General features: G+C 44.8%; 1 protein-coding gene across 1 annotated transcript in view; it reads left to right on the forward strand.

Annotated features, from left to right (window-relative positions):
- Window positions 1-20,000, forward strand: part of LOC124021194 (ankyrin-3-like) — a gene marked incomplete at its 3' end in the record, with an annotated part of 48,619 nt that overhangs the window by 22,330 nt on the left and 6,289 nt on the right. The window contains exon 3 of the mRNA XM_046336540.1: window positions 16,513-16,611. Coding sequence (XP_046192496.1) covers window positions 16,513-16,611 — 99 coding nt within the window. The remainder of the gene's footprint in view (window positions 1-16,512; window positions 16,612-20,000) is intronic.

Below are 20,000 nucleotides of genomic sequence, written 5' to 3' on the forward strand. Positions count from 1 at the left end.
TCCCTCTTCCTCTCTTACTGTCTTTTATTTGTCCCTCTTCCTCTCTTACTGTCTTTTATTTGTCCCTCTTCCTCTCTTACTGTCTTTTATTTGTCCCTCTTCCTCTCTTACTGTCTTTTATTTGTCCCTCTTCCTCTCTTACTGTCTTTTATTTGTCCCTCTTCCTCTCTTACAGTCTTTTATTTGTCCCTCTTCCTCTCTTACTGTCTTTTATTTGTCCCTCTTCCTCTCTTACTGTCTTTTATTTGTCCCTCTTCCTCTCTTACTGTCTTTTCTCCCGCCTTCCTTCATATTCTGTCCTCGTCCTGAATGGCATCCTTCTCCCTATGGGCCCTGGTCATAGGTAGTGCACTCGAATGGGGAATAGGGTGCCATAGGGCCCTGGTCATAAGTAGTGCACTATATAGGGAATAGGGTGCTATAGGGCCCTGGTCATAAGTAGTGCACTATATAGGGAATAGGGTGCCATAGGGCCCTGGTCATAAGTAGTGCACTATATAGGGAATAGGGTGCCATAGGGCCCTGGTCATAAGTAGTGCACTATATAGGGAATAGGGTGCTATAGGGCCCTGGTCATAAGTAGTGCACTATATAGGGAATAGGGTGCCATAGGGCCCTGGTCATAAGTAGTGCACTATATAGGGAATAGGGTGCCATAGGGCCCTGGTCATAAGTAGTGCACTATATAGGGAATAGGGTGCTATAGGGCCCTGGTCAACAGTAGTGCACTATATAGGGAATAGGGTGCCATAGGGCCCTGGTCATAAGTAGTGCACTATATAGGGAATAGGGTGCTATAGGGCCCTGGTCAACAGTAGTGCACTATATAGGGAATAGGGTGCCATAGGGCCCTGGTCATAAGTAGTGCACTATATAGGGAGCCATTTGGGACACATTGCGTCTGTTTCATCAGTCAATCATCAAACTTTCATTATCGTGTGTCAAACTACATAGCTTTTTTTTGCCCCCTTTCTACTCCCCAGTTTCGTGGTATCCAATTTGTAGTTACAGTCTTGTCTCATCGCTACAACTCCCGTACGGACTCGGCAGAGAGAAACGCGTCCTCCGAAACACAACCCAACCTAACCGCACTGCTTCTTGACGCAACGCACACCCAACCCGGAAGCCAGCCGCACCAATGTGTCGGAGGAAAGCACCTGGCGACCTTGGTTAGCGCGCACTGCGCCCGGCCCGCCACAGGAGTCGCTGGTGCGCGATGAGACAAGGACATCCCTACCGGCCAAACCCTCCCTAACCCGGACGACGCTAGGCCAATTATGCGTCGCCCCATGGACCTCCCGGTCGCGTTCGGCTGCGACAGAGCCTGGGCTCGAACTCAGAGTCTCTGGTGGCACAGAGACTCTGGTATTATTGTGGTATTATTGTGGTTCAGTGCCCTAGACAACTGTGCCACCGGGGAGGGTCCCAAACTACATTGTTATTCAGTACAGGACCTACTGTACCCTGCAGTGTGTGTGTGTGTGTGTGTGTGTGTGTGTGTGTGTGTGTGTGTGTGTGTGTGTGTGTGTGTGTGTGTGTGTGTGTGTGTGTGTGTGTGTGTGTGTGTGTGTGTGTGTGTGTGCGTGCGCGTGCGCGTGCGTGTGTGTGTGTGTGTGTTGTCGTGTCTTTGGCTATGCCAGATTAAGTGATATGACATGCTATTCTATAAAATCATTTCTCCGTAATTAATTTCAGCTGATTGAGCTAATCATGAAAATGTAATTAACTAGAGAGTCAGGCACCACGAAATAATATTTATAGAGCTGGTATCTTCCGAATAAACTCTTAAAGACCTAGTAATATTTTACATCAATAGCAGTCAATATTAATCGTCACCTTAATTCAGTCTCATCTGAAAGTTGTAAATTCTTGGTTACCTGCACAAACCCTGGCTAACAAGTTGAATCATCGATACAAAATTGGTTTAATCATTTATTTACTTAATCCCTAACTAATCACACAGAATTAAACATACACATAATTAATCATAACTTGATTACAAATTATGTCATGAAGGAAATCGTCCCTAGCGGGCGGAACAGATATGAAAGCTGGTTACACAAAGAAAAGGGGCTAGGTTTGAGTGAAAGAGCGGGAAGACTGAGGGACAAAGGGAAGAAGCTGTGGTATCGTAAATACAGTATTTTATGCATTCTAAATTACCGCCCATTTGGAAAAGGAAAATGCAATAAATATTTACTCTGAGCTGCGCTTCAATAGGTTGGTGGTAGATGGAAGGCCGTGTTGCCAAACCGAGTCCTCTGTCCTTTGAAGAATGTCTCTTGTGGTTAATTGGATACGTTGTAGTAATGTCATGGTGTGGTAGACGGGATACTCTGTCTGTTCCTTCCTATCTGATGACCAGGTGGCTAACTCAACGGCTAGGAGGTATCACTTCTGCAGTGAATAAGAGTTCAAAGTTCATACCATTCTCAACCAAAGCTCACACTGATGTTGGTGTTCTGTAGTTATTATCTGTTATTATTCTGACATAGGACTGTCGTCCTACATCCCCGGAACAGATATTTCTATTGTCATCAAGGGCTTATATAGGAAGGGAGAGGAGGGCATGTTTGAAAAGTTTTATAGCCCATGTCCTTTCACAGGGGCGGGCCACTGATTGAGCAGAGCCCTACCTTATGAAAACCCAAATCTCACATTTTAGAAGCTAAAATTACATTGAATCTTTTCACAAATATTTTCATATTCAAACATTTAATATTGAACAACAATTCCATGTGAATCTGATAACTCTGATGTGTAGACTTTCCACTGTAGAGTTTCTGTCATCTTATCATCGATGAGAATGCCTCAGATGACAAGAACTGACATCATATTCATTAAGTACCACCGCATATGTTCAATTGATCGGATTACAGAATATAGTTCATTGCCCCCCACCTTCTGATGTTCCCAGAATCTCTATGTTAACCAAGGGTTTTGCAAATGTAACCTCAGTAGGGTAGAGAGGAAAAATGGGGGAAGAGGTATTTATGACTGTCATAAACCTCCCCCAGGCCAATGTTGTCATCTCCAGTGTGTTGTAGGCTAGTACATTAGCTAAATTAATAAACCAGGTGGTGAGATGGATACAGGGATCTGTTTGTCCCTCTTTCACAGTTCACACGGAAAAGAGGATTTAGTCTGGTGTGTGTGTGTGTCAGAAGGTCTCTGTGTATCAGAGATGTCTCTCTGTGTGTATCCAGAGTGATCTGTGTGTAATAGAGAGGTCTCTGTGTGTGTTCAGTGGTCTCTCTGTATTAGAGAGGTCTCTCTGTGTGTGTTAGAGTGGTCTCTGTGTATTAGAGAGGTCTCTGTGGGTGTGTTAGAGTGGTCTCTGTGTATTAGAGAGGTCTCTGTGTGTGTGTGTTAGAGAGGTCTCTCTCCACTGGCTTCAGTTGAGATGTCTCTGTGCAAGAGGTCTCATGGTGTGTTAGAGAGGTCTCTGTGTATTAGAGAGGTCTCTGTGGGGGAGAGGTCTCTCTGTGTGTGTTAGTACCTCTCAGGTGTGTCAGGTCCTCTGTGTGTTAGAGAGGTCTCTATGGCCTGCTCGCCTCCCTACCACTACCACCGTTAGAGAGATCTCTGTATGTGTTAGAGATGTCTCTGTGTGTTTTAGAATTAAAATACCTGATTCTATGGTTCCATAGGGTGTTATTGTGGTTCTATTGGTTCCATAGGGTGTTATAGTGGTTCTATTGGTTCCATAGGGTGTTATAGTGGTTCTATTTGTTCCATAGGGTGTTATAGTGGTTCTATTGGTTCCATAGGGTGTAATTGTGGTTCTATTGGTTCCATAGGGCAGGGGACCCAATTCCATTGGTTTATAAAACCACTGGCATAGGGTGTTATAGTGGTTCTATTGGTTCCATAGGGTGTTATAGTGGTTCTATTTGTTCCATAGGGTGTTATAGTGGTTCTATTGGTTCCATAGAGTGTAATTGTGGTTCTATTGGTTCCATAGGGCAGGGGACCCCATTCCATTGGTTTATAAAACTACTGGCATAGGGTGTTATAGTGGTTCTATTGGTTCCATAGGGTGTTATAGTGGTTCTATTTTTTCCATAGGGTGTTATAGTGGTTCTATTGGTTCCATAGGGTGTTATTGTGGTTCTATTGGTTCCATAGGGCAGGGGACCCCATTCCATTGGTTTATAAAACCACTGGCATAGGGTGTTATAGTGGTTCTATTGGTTCCATAGGGTGTTATAGTGGTTCTATTTGTTCCATAGGGTGTTATAGTGGTTCTATTGGTTCCATATGGTTAATGTTAAATGTAAACCCCATTGTTTATAAAATAGGGTGTTATAGTGGTTCTATTGGTTCCATAGGGTGTTATAGTGGTTCTATTGGTTCCTTTCTATTGGTTCCATAGGGTGTAATTGTGGTTCTATTGGTTCCATAGGGCAGGGGACCCCATTCCATTGGTTTATAAAACCACTGGCATAGGGTGTTATAGTGGTTCTATTGGTTCCATAGGGTGTTATAGTGGTTCTATTTGTTCCATAGGGTGTTATAGTGGTTATATATGGTTCCATAGGGTGTAATTGTGGTTCTATTGGTTCCATAGGGCAGGGGACCCCATTCCATTGGTTTATAAAACTACTGGCATAGGGTGTTATAGTGGTTCTATTGGTTCCATAGGGTGTTATAGTGGTTCTATTGGTTCCATAGTGTGTTATAGTGGTTCTATTGGTTCCAGGGGTGTGTAATTGCGGTTCTATTGGTTCCATAGGGCAGGGGACCCCATTCCATTGGTTTATAAAACCACTGGCATAGGTTGTTATAGTGGTTCTATGTTCCATAGGGTGTTATAGTGGTTCTATTTGTTCCATAGGGTGTTATAGTGGTTCTATTGGTTCCATAGGGTGTAATTGTGGTTCTATTGGTTCCATAGGGTGTAATTGTGGTTCTATTGGTTCCATAGGGCAGGGGACCCCATTCCATTGGTTTATAAAACCACTGGCATAGGGTGTTATAGTGGTTCTATTGGTTCCATAGGGTGTTATAGTGGTTCTATTGGTTCCGTAGGGTGTTATAGTGGTTCTATTGGTTCCATAGGGTGTTATAGTGGTTCTATTGGTTCCAAAGTGGTTCTATTGGTTCCATAGGGTGTTATAGTGGTTCTATTGGTTCCATAGGGTGTTATAGTGGTTCTATTGGTTCCGTAGGGTGTTATAGTGGTTCTATTGGTTCCATAGGGTGTTATAGTGGTTCTATAGGTTCAATAGGGTGTTATAATGGTTCTATTGGTTCCATATGGTGTAATTGTGGTTCTATTGGTTCATAGAGTGTTATAGTGGTTATATTGATCCATTGGGATGTTATTGTGGTTGACATCGGTTCCCTTGTGTGTTATAGTGGTTCTATTGGTTCCATAGGGTGTTAGGGTGGTTCTATTGGTTCCATATGGTTAATCATGGTTCTATTGGTTCCATAGCATGTTATAGTGGTTCTATTGGTTCCATAGGGTGTTATTGTGGTTCTATTGGTTCCATAGGGTGTTATTGTGGTTCTATTGGTTCCCTTGTGTGTTATAGTGGTTCTATTGGTTCAATAGGGTGTTAAGTGGTTCTATTGGTTCCATAGGGTGTTATAGTGGTTAAATTGGTTCCATAGGGGTTATAGTAGTTCTATTGGTTCCATAGGGTGTTATTGTGGTTCAATTGGTTCCAAGGGTGTTATTGTGGTTCCCCCATAGGGTGTTATAGTGGTTCTATTGGTTCCATAGGGTGTTATTGTGGTTCTATTGGTTCCATAGGGTGTTATTGTGGTTCTATTGGTTAAAGGGTGTTAAGTGGTTAATTGGTTCCATAGGGTGTTATAGTGGTTCTATTTGATGGTTATAGTGGTTCTATTGGTTCCATAGGGTGTTATTTGGTTCTATTGGTTCCATAGGGCAGGGGACCCCATTCCATTGGTTTATAAAACCACTGGCATAGGGTGTTATAGTGGTTCTATTGGTTCCATAGGGTGTTATAGTGGTTCTATTTGTTCCATAGGGTGTTATAGTGGTTCTATTGGTTCCATATGGTGTAATTGTGGTTCTATTGGTTCCATAGGGCAGGGGACCCCATTCCATTGGTTTATAAAACTACTGGCATAGGGTGTTATAGTGGTACTATTGGTTCCATAGGGTGTTATAGTGGTTCTATTGGTTCCATAGGGTGTTATAGTGGTTCTATTGGTTCCATAGGGTGTAATTGTGGTTCTATTGGTTCCATAGGGCAGGGGACCCCATTCCATTGGTTTATAAAACCACTGGCATAGGGTGTTATAGTGGTTCTATTGGTTCCATAGGGTGTTATAGTGGTTCTATTTGTTCCATAGGGTGTTATAGTGGTTATATTGGTTCCATAGGGTGTAATTGTGGTTCTATTGGTTCCATAGGGCAGGGGACCCCATTCCATTGGTTTATAAAACTACTGGCATAGGGTGTTATAGTGGTTCTATTGGTTCCATAGGGTGTTATAGTGGTTCTATTGGTTCCATAGTGTGTTATAGTGGTTCTATTGGTTCCATAGGGTGTAATTGCGGTTCTATTGGTTCCATAGGGCAGGGGACCCCATTCCATTGGTTTATAAAACCACTGGCATAGGTTGTTATAGTGGTTCTATTGGTTCCATAGGGTGTTATAGTGGTTCTATTTGTTCCATAGGGTATTATAGTGGTTCTATTGGTTCCATAGGGTGTAATTGTGGTTCTATTGGTTCCATAGGGTGTAATTGTGGTTCTATTGGTTCCATAGGGCAGGGGACCCCATTCCATTGGTTTATAAAACCACTGGCATAGGGTGTTATAGTGGTTCTATTGGTTCCATAGGGTGTTATAGTGGTTCTATTGGTTCCGTAGGGTGTTATAGTGGTTCTATTGGTTCCATAGGGTGTTATAGTGGTTCTATTGGTTCCATAGGGTGTTATAGTGGTTCTATTGGTTCCATGGGTGTTATAGTGGTTCTATTGGTTCCATAGGGTGTTATAGTGGTTCTATTGGTTAGGTCCGTAGGGTGTTATAGTGGTTCTATTGGTTCCATAGGGTGTTATAGTGTTCTATAGGTTCAATAGGGTGTTATAATGGTTCTATTGGTTCCATATGGTGTAATTTGTGGTTCCATAGAGTGTTATAGTGGTTATATTGGATCCATTGGGTGTTATTGTGGTTCTATTGGTTCCTTGTGTGTTATAGTGGTTCTATTGGTTCCATAGGGTGTTATAGTGGTTCTATTGGTTCCATATGGTGTAATCATGGTTCTATTGGTTCCATAGAATGTTATAGTGGTTCTATTGGTTCCATAGGGTGTTATTGTGGTTCTATTGGTTCCATAGGGTGTTATTGTGGTTCTATTGGTTCCCTTGTGTGTTATAGTGGTTCTATTGGTTCAATAGGGTGTTATAGTGGTTCTATTGGTTCCATAGGGTGTTATAGTGGTTATATTGGTTCCATAGGGTGTTATAGTAGTTCTATTGGTTCCATAGGGTGTTATTGTGGTTCAATTGGTTCCATAGGGTGTTATTGTGGTTCTATTGGTTACATAGGGTGTTATAGTGGTTCTATTGGTTCCATAGGGTGTTATTGTGGTTCTATTGGTTCCATAGGGTGTTATTGTGGTTCTATTGGTTACATAGGGTGTTATAGTGGTTCTATTGGTTCCATAGGGTGTTATAGTGGTTCTATTTGTTCCATAGGGTGTTATAGTGGTTCTATTGGTTCCATAGGGTGTTATTGTGGTTCTATTGGTTCCATAGGGCAGGGGACCCCATTCCATTGGTTTATAAAACCACTGGCATAGGGTGTTATAGTGGTTCTATTGGTTCCATAGGGTGTTATAGTGGTTCTATTTGTTCCATAGGGTGTTATAGTGGTTCTATTGGTTCCATATGGTGTAATTGTGGTTCTATTGGTTCCATAGGGCAGGGGACCCCATTCCATTGGTTTATAAAACTACTGGCATAGGGTGTTATAGTGGTTCTATTGGTTCCATAGGGTGTTATAGTGGTTCTATTGGTTCCATAGGGTGTTATAGTGGTTCTATTGGTTCCATAGGGTGTAATTGTGGTTCTATTGGTTCCATAGGGCAGGGGACCCCATTCCATTGGTTTATAAAACCACTGGCATAGGGTGTTATAGTGGTTCTATTGGTTCCATAGGGTGTTATAGTGGTTCTATTTGTTCCATAGGGTGTTATAGTGGTTATATTGGTTCCATAGGGTGTAATTGTGGTTCTATTGGTTCCATAGGGCAGGGGACCCCATTCCATTGGTTTATAAAACTACTGGCATAGGGTGTTATAGTGGTTCTATTGGTTCCATAGGGTGTTATAGTGGTTGTATTGGTTCCATAGGTGTTATAGTGGTTCTATTGGTTCCATAGGGTGTAATTGCGGTTCTATTGGTTCCATAGGGCAGGGGACCCCATTCCATTGGTTTATAAAACCACTGGCATAGGTTGTTATAGTGGTTCTATTGGTTCCATAGGGTGTTATAGTGGTTCTATTTGTTCCATAGGGTGTTATAGTGGTTCTATTGGTTCCATAGGGTGTAATTGTGGTTCTATTGGTTCCATAGGGTGTAATTGTGGTTCTATTGGTTCCATAGGGCAGGGGACCCCATTCCATTGGTTTATAAAACCACTGGCATAGGGTGTTATAGTGGTTCTATTGGTTCCATAGGGTGTTATAGTGGTTCTATTGGTTCCGTAGGGTGTTATAGTGGTTCTATTGGTTCCATAGGGTGTTATAGTGGTTCTATTGGTTCCATAGGGTGTTATAGTGGTTCTATTGGTTCCATAGGGTGTTATAGTGGTTCTATTGGTTCCATAGGGTGTTATAGTGGTTCTATTGGTTCCGTAGGGTGTTATAGTGGTTCTATTGGTTCCATAGGGTGTTATAGTGGTTCTATAGGTTCCATAGGGTGTTATAATGGTTCTATTGGTTCCATATGGTGTAATTGTGGTTCTATTGGTTACATAGAGTGTTATAGTGGTTATATTGGATCCATAGGGTGTTATTGTGGTTCTATCGGTTCCCTTGTGTGTTATAGTGGTTCTATTGGTTCCATAGGGTGTTAGGGTGGTTCTATTGGTTCCATATGGTGTAATCATGGTTCTATTGGTTCCATAGAATGTTATAGTGGTTCTATTGGTTCCATAGGGTGTTATTGTGGTTCTATTGGTTCCATAGGGTGTTATTGTGGTTCTATTGGTTCCCTTGTGTGTTATAGTGGTTCTATTGGTTCAATAGGGTGTTATAGTGGTTCTATTGGTTCCATAGGGTGTTATAGTGGTTATATTGGTTCCATAGGGTGTTATAGTAGTTCTATTGGTTCCATAGGGTGTTATTGTGGTTCAATTGGTTCCATAGGGTGTTATTGTGGTTCTATTGGTTACATAGGGTTTTATAGTGGTTCTATTGGTTCCATAGGGTGTTATTGTGGTTCTATTGGTTCCATAGGGTGTTATTGTAGTACTATTGGTTCCATAGGGTGTTATTGTGGTTCTATTGGTTCCATATGGTGTTTTTGTAGTTCTACTGGTTCCATAGGGTGTTATTGTGGTTCTATTGGTTCCATAGGGTGTTATAGTGGTTCTATTGGTTCCATATGGTGTTATTGTGGTTATATTGGTTCCATAGGGTGTTATAGTGGTTCTATTGGTTCTATATGGTGTTATTGTGGTTCTATTGGTTCCATAGGGTGTTATTGTGGTTCTATTGGTTCCATAGGGAGTTATAGTGGTTCTATTGGTTCTATATGGTGTTATTGTGGTTCTATTGGTTCCATAGGGTGTTATTGTGATTCTAGTCCTGTTCTTAATGCTTGGGGCCAGTTTCCCAGACACAGATTAGTCCTAGTCCTGTTCTTAATGCTGGGGGCCAGTTTCCCAGACACAGATTAGTCCTGTTCTTAATGCTGGGGACAGTTTCCCATACACAGATTAGTCCTAGTCTTGTTTTCTTAATGCTGGGGGCCAGTTTCCCAGACACAGATAACACATGGTCCTGTTCTTAAAAGCATGTTCAGTAGAGAATCTCTATGGCGAATGCTTTTTAGTCAGGGCTTAATATGTGTCTATGAATCAGCCAGAAATGATTTTGAATATTTTAAATAGTATTTGAACCAAGGACTGTCCACAAAATTTCTGCCATCTAAGTTTGTCAGTGGGGACCAACCAGGTCCGTCCCTGGAAACTGAGATATATTTTGTTGCACTCCATTTCCTGGTACAGAAATGACCAGGTATTTGAAACCTGATATTGAACCGCTGGCCAATGAAAGGGCACAGTGTGTCACATGATTATGACTGAGTTGACCTGGCAGAGTGTTATCAGCTGAGGTTCATCTTTGCTCTTTGAAGCCTTCTAAGTGTGTGCTCTATCAAACTCTATGGCCCCGTGTTCTCCTTTCTGAGACGCACCTCCTCCTTCCAGGCGACTCTGACACACTGTGGGTGCTCTATCAAACTCTATGGCCCATGTTCTCCTTTCTGAGTCACACCTCCTCCTTCCTAACACACTGTGTGTGCTCTATCAAACCAGAGCGCACCTCCTCCTTAACACACTGTGTGTGCTCTATCAAACTCTATCAAACTCTTATGGCCCTGTGTTCTATGGCCCTGTGTTCTCCTTTCTGAGACGCACCTCCTCCTTCCAGGCGACTCTAACACACTGTGTGTGCTCTATCAAACTCTATGGCCCTGTGTTCTCCTTTCTGAGTCACACCTCCTCCTTCCAGGCGACTCTAACACACTGTGTGTGCTCTATCAAACTCTATGGCCCCTGTCCGGAATGCAGGCTACTACTTTTCCCTTGACATTTTCAGAAGCTCCTAAATGTGTGTGTCCTTGGTAGTCTCTATGACAGTGCAGAAAGCCCGTACCCCATGGCTCTTTGGCATTTGAATGACTCACTGTGTGTGTGTGTGTGTGTGTGTACGAGCCACTGCCAAGTTGAGCGGGGCTTTGGAATTGTTGGGGGTGGGGGGATGAACAGAGAAAGGGATAAGGGAACACCTCTCTTTACTACAGTGGCAAAGAAAGCTCCAGGACCAGCCAGGAGGGACAGTAGCTCCTCTCTCAACCCGACTGAGAGAGCCCGCAGGGGGGGCAGGAGGAGGCAGACAGGACCTTTAACATCCAAACCTCTGGAAGACCAGAAGAAGGAGAGATTACCAGACCAGAAGAAGGAGAGATTACCAGACCAGAAGAAGGAGAGATTACCAGAACAGAAGGAGAGATTACCAGACCAGAAGAAGGAGAGATTACCAGAACAGAAGGAGAGATTACCAGAACAGAAGAAGAAGAGAGTACCAGAACAGCAGAAGAAGAGAGTACCAGAACAGCAGAAGAATTGAGTACCAGAACAGCAGAAGAATTGAGTACCAGAACAGAAGAAGAAGAGATTACCAGAACAGTAGAAGAAGAGAGTACCAGAACAGAAGAAGAAGAGAGTACCAGAACAGAAGAAGAAGAGATTACCAGAACAGTAGAAGAAGAGAGTACCAGAACAGAAGAAGAAGAGAGTACCAGAACAGTAGAAGAAGAGAGTACCAGAACAGTAGAAGAAGAGAGTAAAGAAGAGATAAAGAATAGAGGAGAAGAGATTAGAAGTGAGATAATCAGGAGGAGGAGGAGGAGAGGGCTGGGATTCCTCTCGCTCCTCTGGCTACACACGACAGGATGGATGAAGACGAGGACGAGGTGATGTGTGTGAGTGAGTGAGTGAGTGTGTGTGTGCGTTATCCTTTACAACAGCTGTACGTATATTATCCTTGTCTTCAGTTATCAGTGCATGTAGCTCGCTGAGCCATGTTGACATCTTGTGTGCATCACAAACGGCACCCTGTTAAAAACCTGTTGGGTTTACAACTGATCCAGGATCTGTGCCTTATTACAACAAAGATTCACGCTGTTGAGTTTACAACTGATCCAGGATCTGTGCCTTATTACAACAAAGACTCACGCTGTTGAGTTTACAACTGATCCAGGATCTGTGCTGTATCTCAACGGACATGTTTTTAAGAAGTACCCGTTGATAGGGAACAGTCGAGCTGAGATGAGAAGGACATCTAATTGTTTCCTCTAGTTGAATGGGATAGACGTTCTCTTGACAACCGTTCTCTTGATTCCGTTTGACTTGTTGACATTTTTTTTATTTTTTTTATTTTACCTTTATTTAACCAGGCAAGTCAGTTAAGAACATATTCTTATTTTCAATGACGGTCTAGGAACAGTGGGTTAACTGGTCTAGGAACAGTGGGGTTAACTGGTCTAGGAACAGTGGGTTAACTGGTCTAGGAACAGTGGGTTAACTGGTCTAGGAACAGTGGGTTAACTGGTCTAGGAACAGTGGGTTAACTGCCTGTTCAGGGGCAGAACGACAGATTTGTACCTTGTCAGCTCGGGGGTTTGAACTCGCAACCTTCCGGTTACTAATCCAACGCTCTAACCACTAGGCTACGCTGCCGCCTCTACACTCTAACCACTAGGCTACCCTGCCTCCTCTCCACTCTAACCACTAGGCTACGCTGCCTCCTCTACACTCTAACCACTAGACTACCTGCCTCATCTACACTCTAACCACTAGTCTACCTGCCTCCTCCACACTCTAACCACTAGGATATGCTGCCGCCTCTACACTCTAACCACTAGGCTACCTGCCGCCTCTACACTCTAACCACTAGGCTATGCCGCCGCCTCTACACTCTAACCACTAGGCTACCCTGCCTCCTCTACACTCTAACCACTAGGCTACCTACCTCCTCTACACTCTAACCACTAGGCTACCCTACCTCCTCTACACTCTAACCACTAGGCTACCTACCTCCTCTACACTCTAACCACTAGGCTACCTACCTCCTCTACACTCTAACCACTAGGCTACCTACCTCCTCTACACTCTAACCACTAGGCTACCTACCTCCTCTACACTCTAACCACTAGGCTACCTACCTCCTCTACACTCTAACCACTAGGCTACCCTGCCACCTCTACACTCTAACCACTAGGCTACCTACCTCCTCTACACTCTAACCACTAGGCTACCTACCTCCTCTACACTCTAACCACTAGGCTACCCTGCCTCCTCTACACTCTAACCACTAGGCTACCCTGCCTCCTCTACACTCTAACCACTAGGCTACCCTGCCACCTCTACACTCTAACCACTAGGCTACCCTGCCTCCTCTCCACTCTAACCACTAGGCTACCCTGCCTCCTCTCCACTCTAACCACTAGGCTACCCTGCCCCCTCTACACTCTAACCACTAGGCTACCCTGCCTCCTCTACACTCTAACCACTAGGCTACCCCGCCGCCTCTACACTCTAACCACTAGGCTACGCTGCCACCTCTACACTCTAACCACTAGGCTACCCTGCCTCCTCTACACTCTAACCACTAGGCTACGCTGCCTCCTCTACACTCTAACCACTAGGCTACCCTGCCTCCTCTCCACTCTAACCACTAGGCTACGCTGCCTCCTCTACACTCTAACCACTAGGCTACCCCGCCGCCTCTACACTCTAACCACTAGGCTACGCTGCCGCCTCTACACTCTAACCACTAGGCTACGCTGCCTCCTCTACACTCTAACCACTAGGTTACCTGCCGCCTCTACACTCTAACCACTAGGCTATGCTGCCGCCTCTACACTCTAACCACTAGGCTACCTGCCGCCTCTACACTCTAACCACTAGGCTATGCCGCCGCCTCTACACTCTAACCACTAGGCTACCTGCCTCCTCTACACTCTAACCACTAGGCTACCTGCCTCCTCTACACTCTAACCACTAGGCTACCTGCCGCCCCTACACTCTAACCACTAGGCTACCTGCCTCCTCTACACTCTAACCACTAGGCCACCCTGCCGCCTCTACACTCTAACCACTAGGCTACCTGCCTCCTCTACACTCTAACCACTAGGCTACCCTGCCGCCTCTACACTCTAAACACTAGGCTATGCTGCCGCCTCTACACTCTAACCACTAGGCTACCCTGCCTCCTCTACACTCTAACCACTAGGCTACCTACCTCCTCTACACTCTAACCACTAGGCTACCTGCCTCCTCTACACTCTAACCACTAGGCTACCTACCTCCTCTACACTCTAACCACTAGGCTACCTACCTCCTCTACACTCTAACCACTAGGCCACCCTGCCGCCTCTACACTCTAACCACTAGGCTACCTGCCTCCTCTACACTCTAACCACTAGGCTACCCTGCCGCCTCTACACTCTAACCACTAGGCTATGCTGCCGCCTCTACACTCTAACCACTAGGCTACCTGCCTCCTCTACACTCTAACCACTAGGCTACCCTGCCGCCTCTACACTCTAACCACTAGGCTATGCTGCCGCCTCTACACTCTAACCACTAGGCTACCCTGCCTCCTCTACACTCTAACCACTAGACTACCTGCCTCCTCTACACTCTAACCACTAGGTTACCTGCCGCCTCTACACTCTAACCACTAGGCTATGCTGCCGCCTCTACACTCTAACCACTAGGCTACCTGCCGCCTCTACACTCTAACCACTAGGCTATGCCGCCGCCTCTACACTCTAACCACTAGGCTACCTGCCTCCTCTACACTCTAACCACTAGGCTACCTGCCTCCTCTACACTCTAACCACTAGGCTACCCTACCTCCTCTACACTCTAACCACTAGGCTACCTACCTCCTCTACACTCTAACCACTAGGCTACCTACCTCCTCTACACTCTAACCACTAGGCTACCCTGCCTCCTCTACACTCTAACCACTAGGCTACCTACCTCCTCTACACTCTAACCACTAGGCTACCTACCTCCTCTACACTCTAACCACTAGGCTACCTGCCGCCCCTACACTCTAACCACTAGGCTACCTGCCTCCTCTACACTCTAACCACTAGGCTACCTACCTCCTCTACACTCTAACCACTAGGCTACCCTGCCTCCTCTACACTCTAACCACTAGGCTACCCTGCCTCCTCTACACTCTAACCACTAGGCTACCCCGCCGCCTCTACACTCTAACCACTAGGCTACGCTGCCGCCTCTACACTCTAACCACTAGGCTACCTGCCTCCTCTACACTCTAACCACTAGGCTACCCTGCCTCCTCTACACTCTAACCACTAGGCTACCCCGCCGCCTCTACACTCTAACCACTAGGCTACGCTGCCACCTCTACACTCTAACCACTAGGCTACCTGCCTCCTCTACACTCTAACCACTAGGCTACCTGCCTCCTCTACACTCTAACCACTAGGCTACCCCGCCGCCTCTACACTCTAACCACTAGGCTACGCTGCCACCTCTACACTCTAACCACTAGGCTACCTGCCTCCTCTACACTCTAACCACTAGGCTACCTGCCTCCTCTACACTCTAACCACTAGGCTACCCTGCCTCCTCTACACTCTAACCACTAGGCTACCCCGCCGCCTCTACACTCTAACCACTAGGCTACGCTGCCACCTCTACACTCTAACCACTAGGCTACCTGCCTCCTCTACACTCTAACCACTAGGCTACCTGCCTCCTCTACACTCTAACCACTAGGCTACCTGCCTCCTCTACACTCTAACCACTAGGCTACGCTGCCGCCTCTACACTCTAACCACTAGGCTACCTGCCTCCTCTACACTCTAACCACTAGGCTACCCTGCCTCCTCTACACTCTAACCACTAGGCTACCCCGCCGCCTCTACACTCTAACCACTAGGCTACGCTGCCACCTCTACACTCTAACCACTAGGCTACCTGCCTCCTCTACACTCTAACCACTAGGCTACCTGCCTCCTCTACACTCTAACCACATGGCTATGCTGCCGCCCTGGTGTCAGGAAATCCTGACTTCCGTTTCAACTTTTTAAAGGTCTTCAAGCCCCCCCAAAAGGCACTAAAAAATACACAGAAGTGACCTGTGTTTGTTGTTGTGGAACGGGCTGAATATCTTGGTTCTCGTGTTACCATCTCTAACTGTCTCAGGTTGTCTCCCAAATGGAAACCTATAGGGTCTTGGTCAAAAGTAGTGCACTATAAAGGGAACACGGTTTTTATGTTTATATCACTGACCTGAGACCTGTGTTTCTTGTTGTAGAAGGCTTTGAATGCCTTAGTTCTTATGTTTATATCACTGACCTGAGACCTGTGTTTCTTGTTGTAGAAGGGTTTGAATGCCTTAGTTCTTATGTTTATATCACTGACCCGAGACCTGTGTTTCTTGTTATAGAAGGGTTTGAATGCCTTAGTTCTTATGTTTATCAACTGATTCCAGGCCTGTCTCTCTCTCTCTGTGTTATAGAATGGTCAAAAGTAGTGCACTATAAAGGGAACAAGGTTACATTTTTAGTTATTATGTTTAATAATCTGACCTGAGACCTGTGTTTCTCTGTTCCAGAATGGTCTGAATGCCTTAGTTATTATGTTTAATAATCTGACCTGAGACCTGTGTTTCTCTGTTCCAGAATGGTCTGAATGCCTTAGTTATTATGTTTAATAATCTGACCTGAGACCTGTGTTTCTCTGTTCCAGAACGGTCTGAATGCGCTGCACCTGGCAGCTAAGGAGGGCCATGAGGACCTGGTGGAAGAACTACTGGAGAGAGGCTCCGCCGTCGACTCTGCTACTAAGGTACAGGAAGTAAATGTCAGGAAGTAAACCCCAAATTCCAATTGAATAATTAAAAAAAATATATATATTTTCAAATGACTTCTCAATAACCTGAAGCTATTTATGACATTTTCTTTTTTTTTTTTGGGGGGGGTACAAAAAAAACAGTTACAGCCTCAGTGTTCACAGTAAAACTGTAACTTAAAGCAGCTACGGCCTCAGTGTTCACAGTAAAACTGTAACTTAAAGCAGCTCCAGCCTCAGTGTTCACAGTAAATCTGTAACTTAAAGCAGCTACGGCCTCAGTATTCACAGTAAATCTGTAACTTAAAGCAGCTACAGCCTCAGTGTTCACAGTAAAACTGTAACTTAAAGCAGCTACAGCCTCAGTGTTCACAGTAAATCTGTAACTTAAAGCAGCTACAGCCTCAGTGTTCACAGTAAAACTGTAACTTAAAGCAGCTACAGCCTCAGTGTTCACAGTAAATCTGTAACTTAAAGCAGCTACAGCCTCAGTGTTCACAGTAAAACTGTAACTTAAAGCAGTTACAGCCTCAGTGTTCAGCCTCAGTAAAACTGTAACTTAAAGCAGCTACAGCCTCAGTGCCTCAGTGTTCACAGTAAAACTGTAACTTAAAGCAGCTACAGCCTCAGTGTTCACAGTAAAACTGTAACTTAAAGTGCAGCTACGGCCTCAGTGTTCACAATAAAACTGTAACTTAAAGTAGCTTCAGCCTCAGTGTTCACAGTAAAACTGTAACTTAAAGCAGCTACGGCCTCAGTGTTCACAGTAAAACTGTAACTTAAAGCAGCTACGGCCTCAGTGTTCACAGTAAAAGTGTAACTCAAAGCAGTTACGGCCTCAGTGTTCACAGTAAAACTGTAACTTAAAGCAGCTACGGCCTCAGTGTTCACAGTAAAACTGTAACTTAAAGCAGCTACGGCCTCAGTGTTCACAGTAAAACTGTAACTTAAAGCAGCTCCAGCCTCAGTGTTCACAGTAAAACTGTAACTTAAAGTAGCCCCAGCCTCAGTGTTCACAGTAAAACTAACTTAAAGCAGCTACGGCCTCAGTGTTCACAGTAAAACTAACTTAAAGCAAAGCAGCTACCGCCTCAGTGTTCACAGTAAAACTGTAACTCAAAGCAGCTACAGCCTCAGTGTTCACAGTAAAACTGTAACTTAAAGCAGCTACGGCCTCAGTGTTCACAGTAAAACTGTAACTTAAAGCAGCTACGGCCTCAGTGTTCACAGTAAAACTGTAACTTAAAGCAGCTACGGCCTCAGTGTTCACAGTAAAACTGTAACCAAAAGCAGCTACGGCCTCAGTGTTCACAGTAAAACTGTAACTTAAAGCAGCTACGGCCTCAGTGTTCACAGTAAAACTGTAACTTAAAGTAGCTCCAGCCTCAGTGTTCACAGTAAAACTGTAACTTAAAGCAGCTCCAGCCTCAGTGTTCACAGTAAAAGTTTAACTCAAAGTAGCTCCGGCCTCAGTGTTCACAGTAAAACTGTAACTTAAAGCAGCTACGGCCTCAGTGTTCACAGTAAAACTGTAACTTAAAGCAGCTACGGCCTCAGTGTTCACAGTAAAACTGTAACTTAAAGCAGCTACGGCCTCAGTGTTCACAGTAAAACTGTAACTTAAAGCAGCTACGGCCTCAGTGTTCACAGTAAAACTGTAACTTAAAGCAGCTACGGCCTCAGTGTTCACAGTAAAACTGTAACTTAAAGCAGCTACGGCCTCAGTGTTCACAGTAAAACTGTAACTTAAAGCAGCTACGGCCTCAGTGTTCACAGTAAAACTGTAACTTAAAGCAGCTACGGCCTCAGTGTTCACAGTAAAACTGTAACTTAAAGCAGCTACGGCCTCAGTGTTCACAGTAAAACTGTAACTTAAAGTAGCTCCGGCCTCAGTGTTCACAGTAAAACTGTAACTTAAAGCAGCTACGGCCTCAGTGTTCAGTAAAACAGTAAAAGTGTTCACAGTAACTCAAAGTAGCTCCGGCCTCAGTGTTCACAGTAAAACTGTAACTTAAAGCAGCTACGGCCTCAGTGTTCACAGTAAAACTGTAACTTAAAGCAGCTACGGCCTCAGTGTTCACAGTAAAACTGTAACTTAAAGCAGCTACGGCCTCAGTGTTCACAGTAAAACTGTAACCAAAAGCAGCTACGGCCTCAGTGTTCACAGTAAAACTGTAAAAAACAGTGTTCACAGTAAAACTGTAAAGCAGCTACGGCCTCAGTGTTCACAGTAAAACTGTAACTTAAAGCAGCTACGGCCTCAGTGTTCACAGTAAAACTGTAACTTAAAGCAGCTACGGCCTCAGTGTTCACAGTAAAACTGTAACTTAAAGCAGCTACGGCCTCAGTGTTCACAGTAAAACTGTAACTTAAAGCAGCTACGGCCTCAGTGTTCACAGTAAAACTGTAAGTGTTCACAGTAAAAGCAGCTACGGCCTCAGTGTTCACAGTAAAACTGTAACTTAAAGCAGCTACGGCCTCAGTGTTCACAGTAAAACTGTACCTTAAAGCAGCTACGGCCTCAGTGTTCACAGTAAAACTGTAACTTAAAGCAGCTACGGCCTCAGTGTTCACAGTAAAACTGTAACTTAAAGCAGCTACGGCCTCAGTGTTCACAGTAAACGCACGCCGGATGTTACATGGAATCTTCACAGCGTTCAAGTTTGCACTCAGCAGACCTGAAATTTGCTCAGTCCTTGAATCCAACCTTTATTTCATCAGTAGTACATTTGAATTGACCCCGACCTTTAAAACATGTAGTTTGAATTGACCCCCGACCTTAAAACATTTAGTTTGAATTGATCCCGGCCTTTGTACATTTAGTATTATTGCACTTAATGTAGTTAGTAGTTAATTAGCCTGGTCCCAGATCTGTTAAGACAGAAATTCAGCTGTTGACGCTGCTGCTAAAGGTTCTGAGACCTTTAGAATATTCTGAGGGTAGGGGGGGGGGTGGAGAGAGAGGAAGAGAGAGACGTGGATAGAGAGGGGGTTGGAGAGAGAGGAAGAGAGAGAGGTGGATAGAGAGGAAGAGAAAGAGGTGGATAGAGAGGGGGGTGGAGAGAGAGGAAGAGAGAGAGGTGGATAGAGAGGGGGTTGGATAGAGAGGAAGAGAAAGAGGTGGATAGAGAGGGGGTTGGATAGAGAGGAAGAGAAAGAGGTGGATAGAGAGGGGGTGGAGAGAGAGGAAGAGAGAGAGGTGGATAGAGAGGGGGTTGGAGAGAGAGGAAGAGAGAGAGGTGGATAGAGAGGGGGTTGGAGAGAGAGGAAGAGAGAGAGCTGGATAGAGAGGGGGTGGAGAGAGAGGAAGAGAGAGAGGTGGATAGAGAGGGGGTGGAGAGAGAGGAAGAGAGAGAGGTGGATAGAGAGGGGGTTGGAGAGAGAGG

This window comes from Oncorhynchus gorbuscha, unplaced genomic scaffold, assembly GCF_021184085.1.
Source record: "Oncorhynchus gorbuscha isolate QuinsamMale2020 ecotype Even-year unplaced genomic scaffold, OgorEven_v1.0 Un_scaffold_1082, whole genome shotgun sequence".
Classification (NCBI taxonomy): domain Eukaryota; kingdom Metazoa; phylum Chordata; class Actinopteri; order Salmoniformes; family Salmonidae; genus Oncorhynchus; species Oncorhynchus gorbuscha.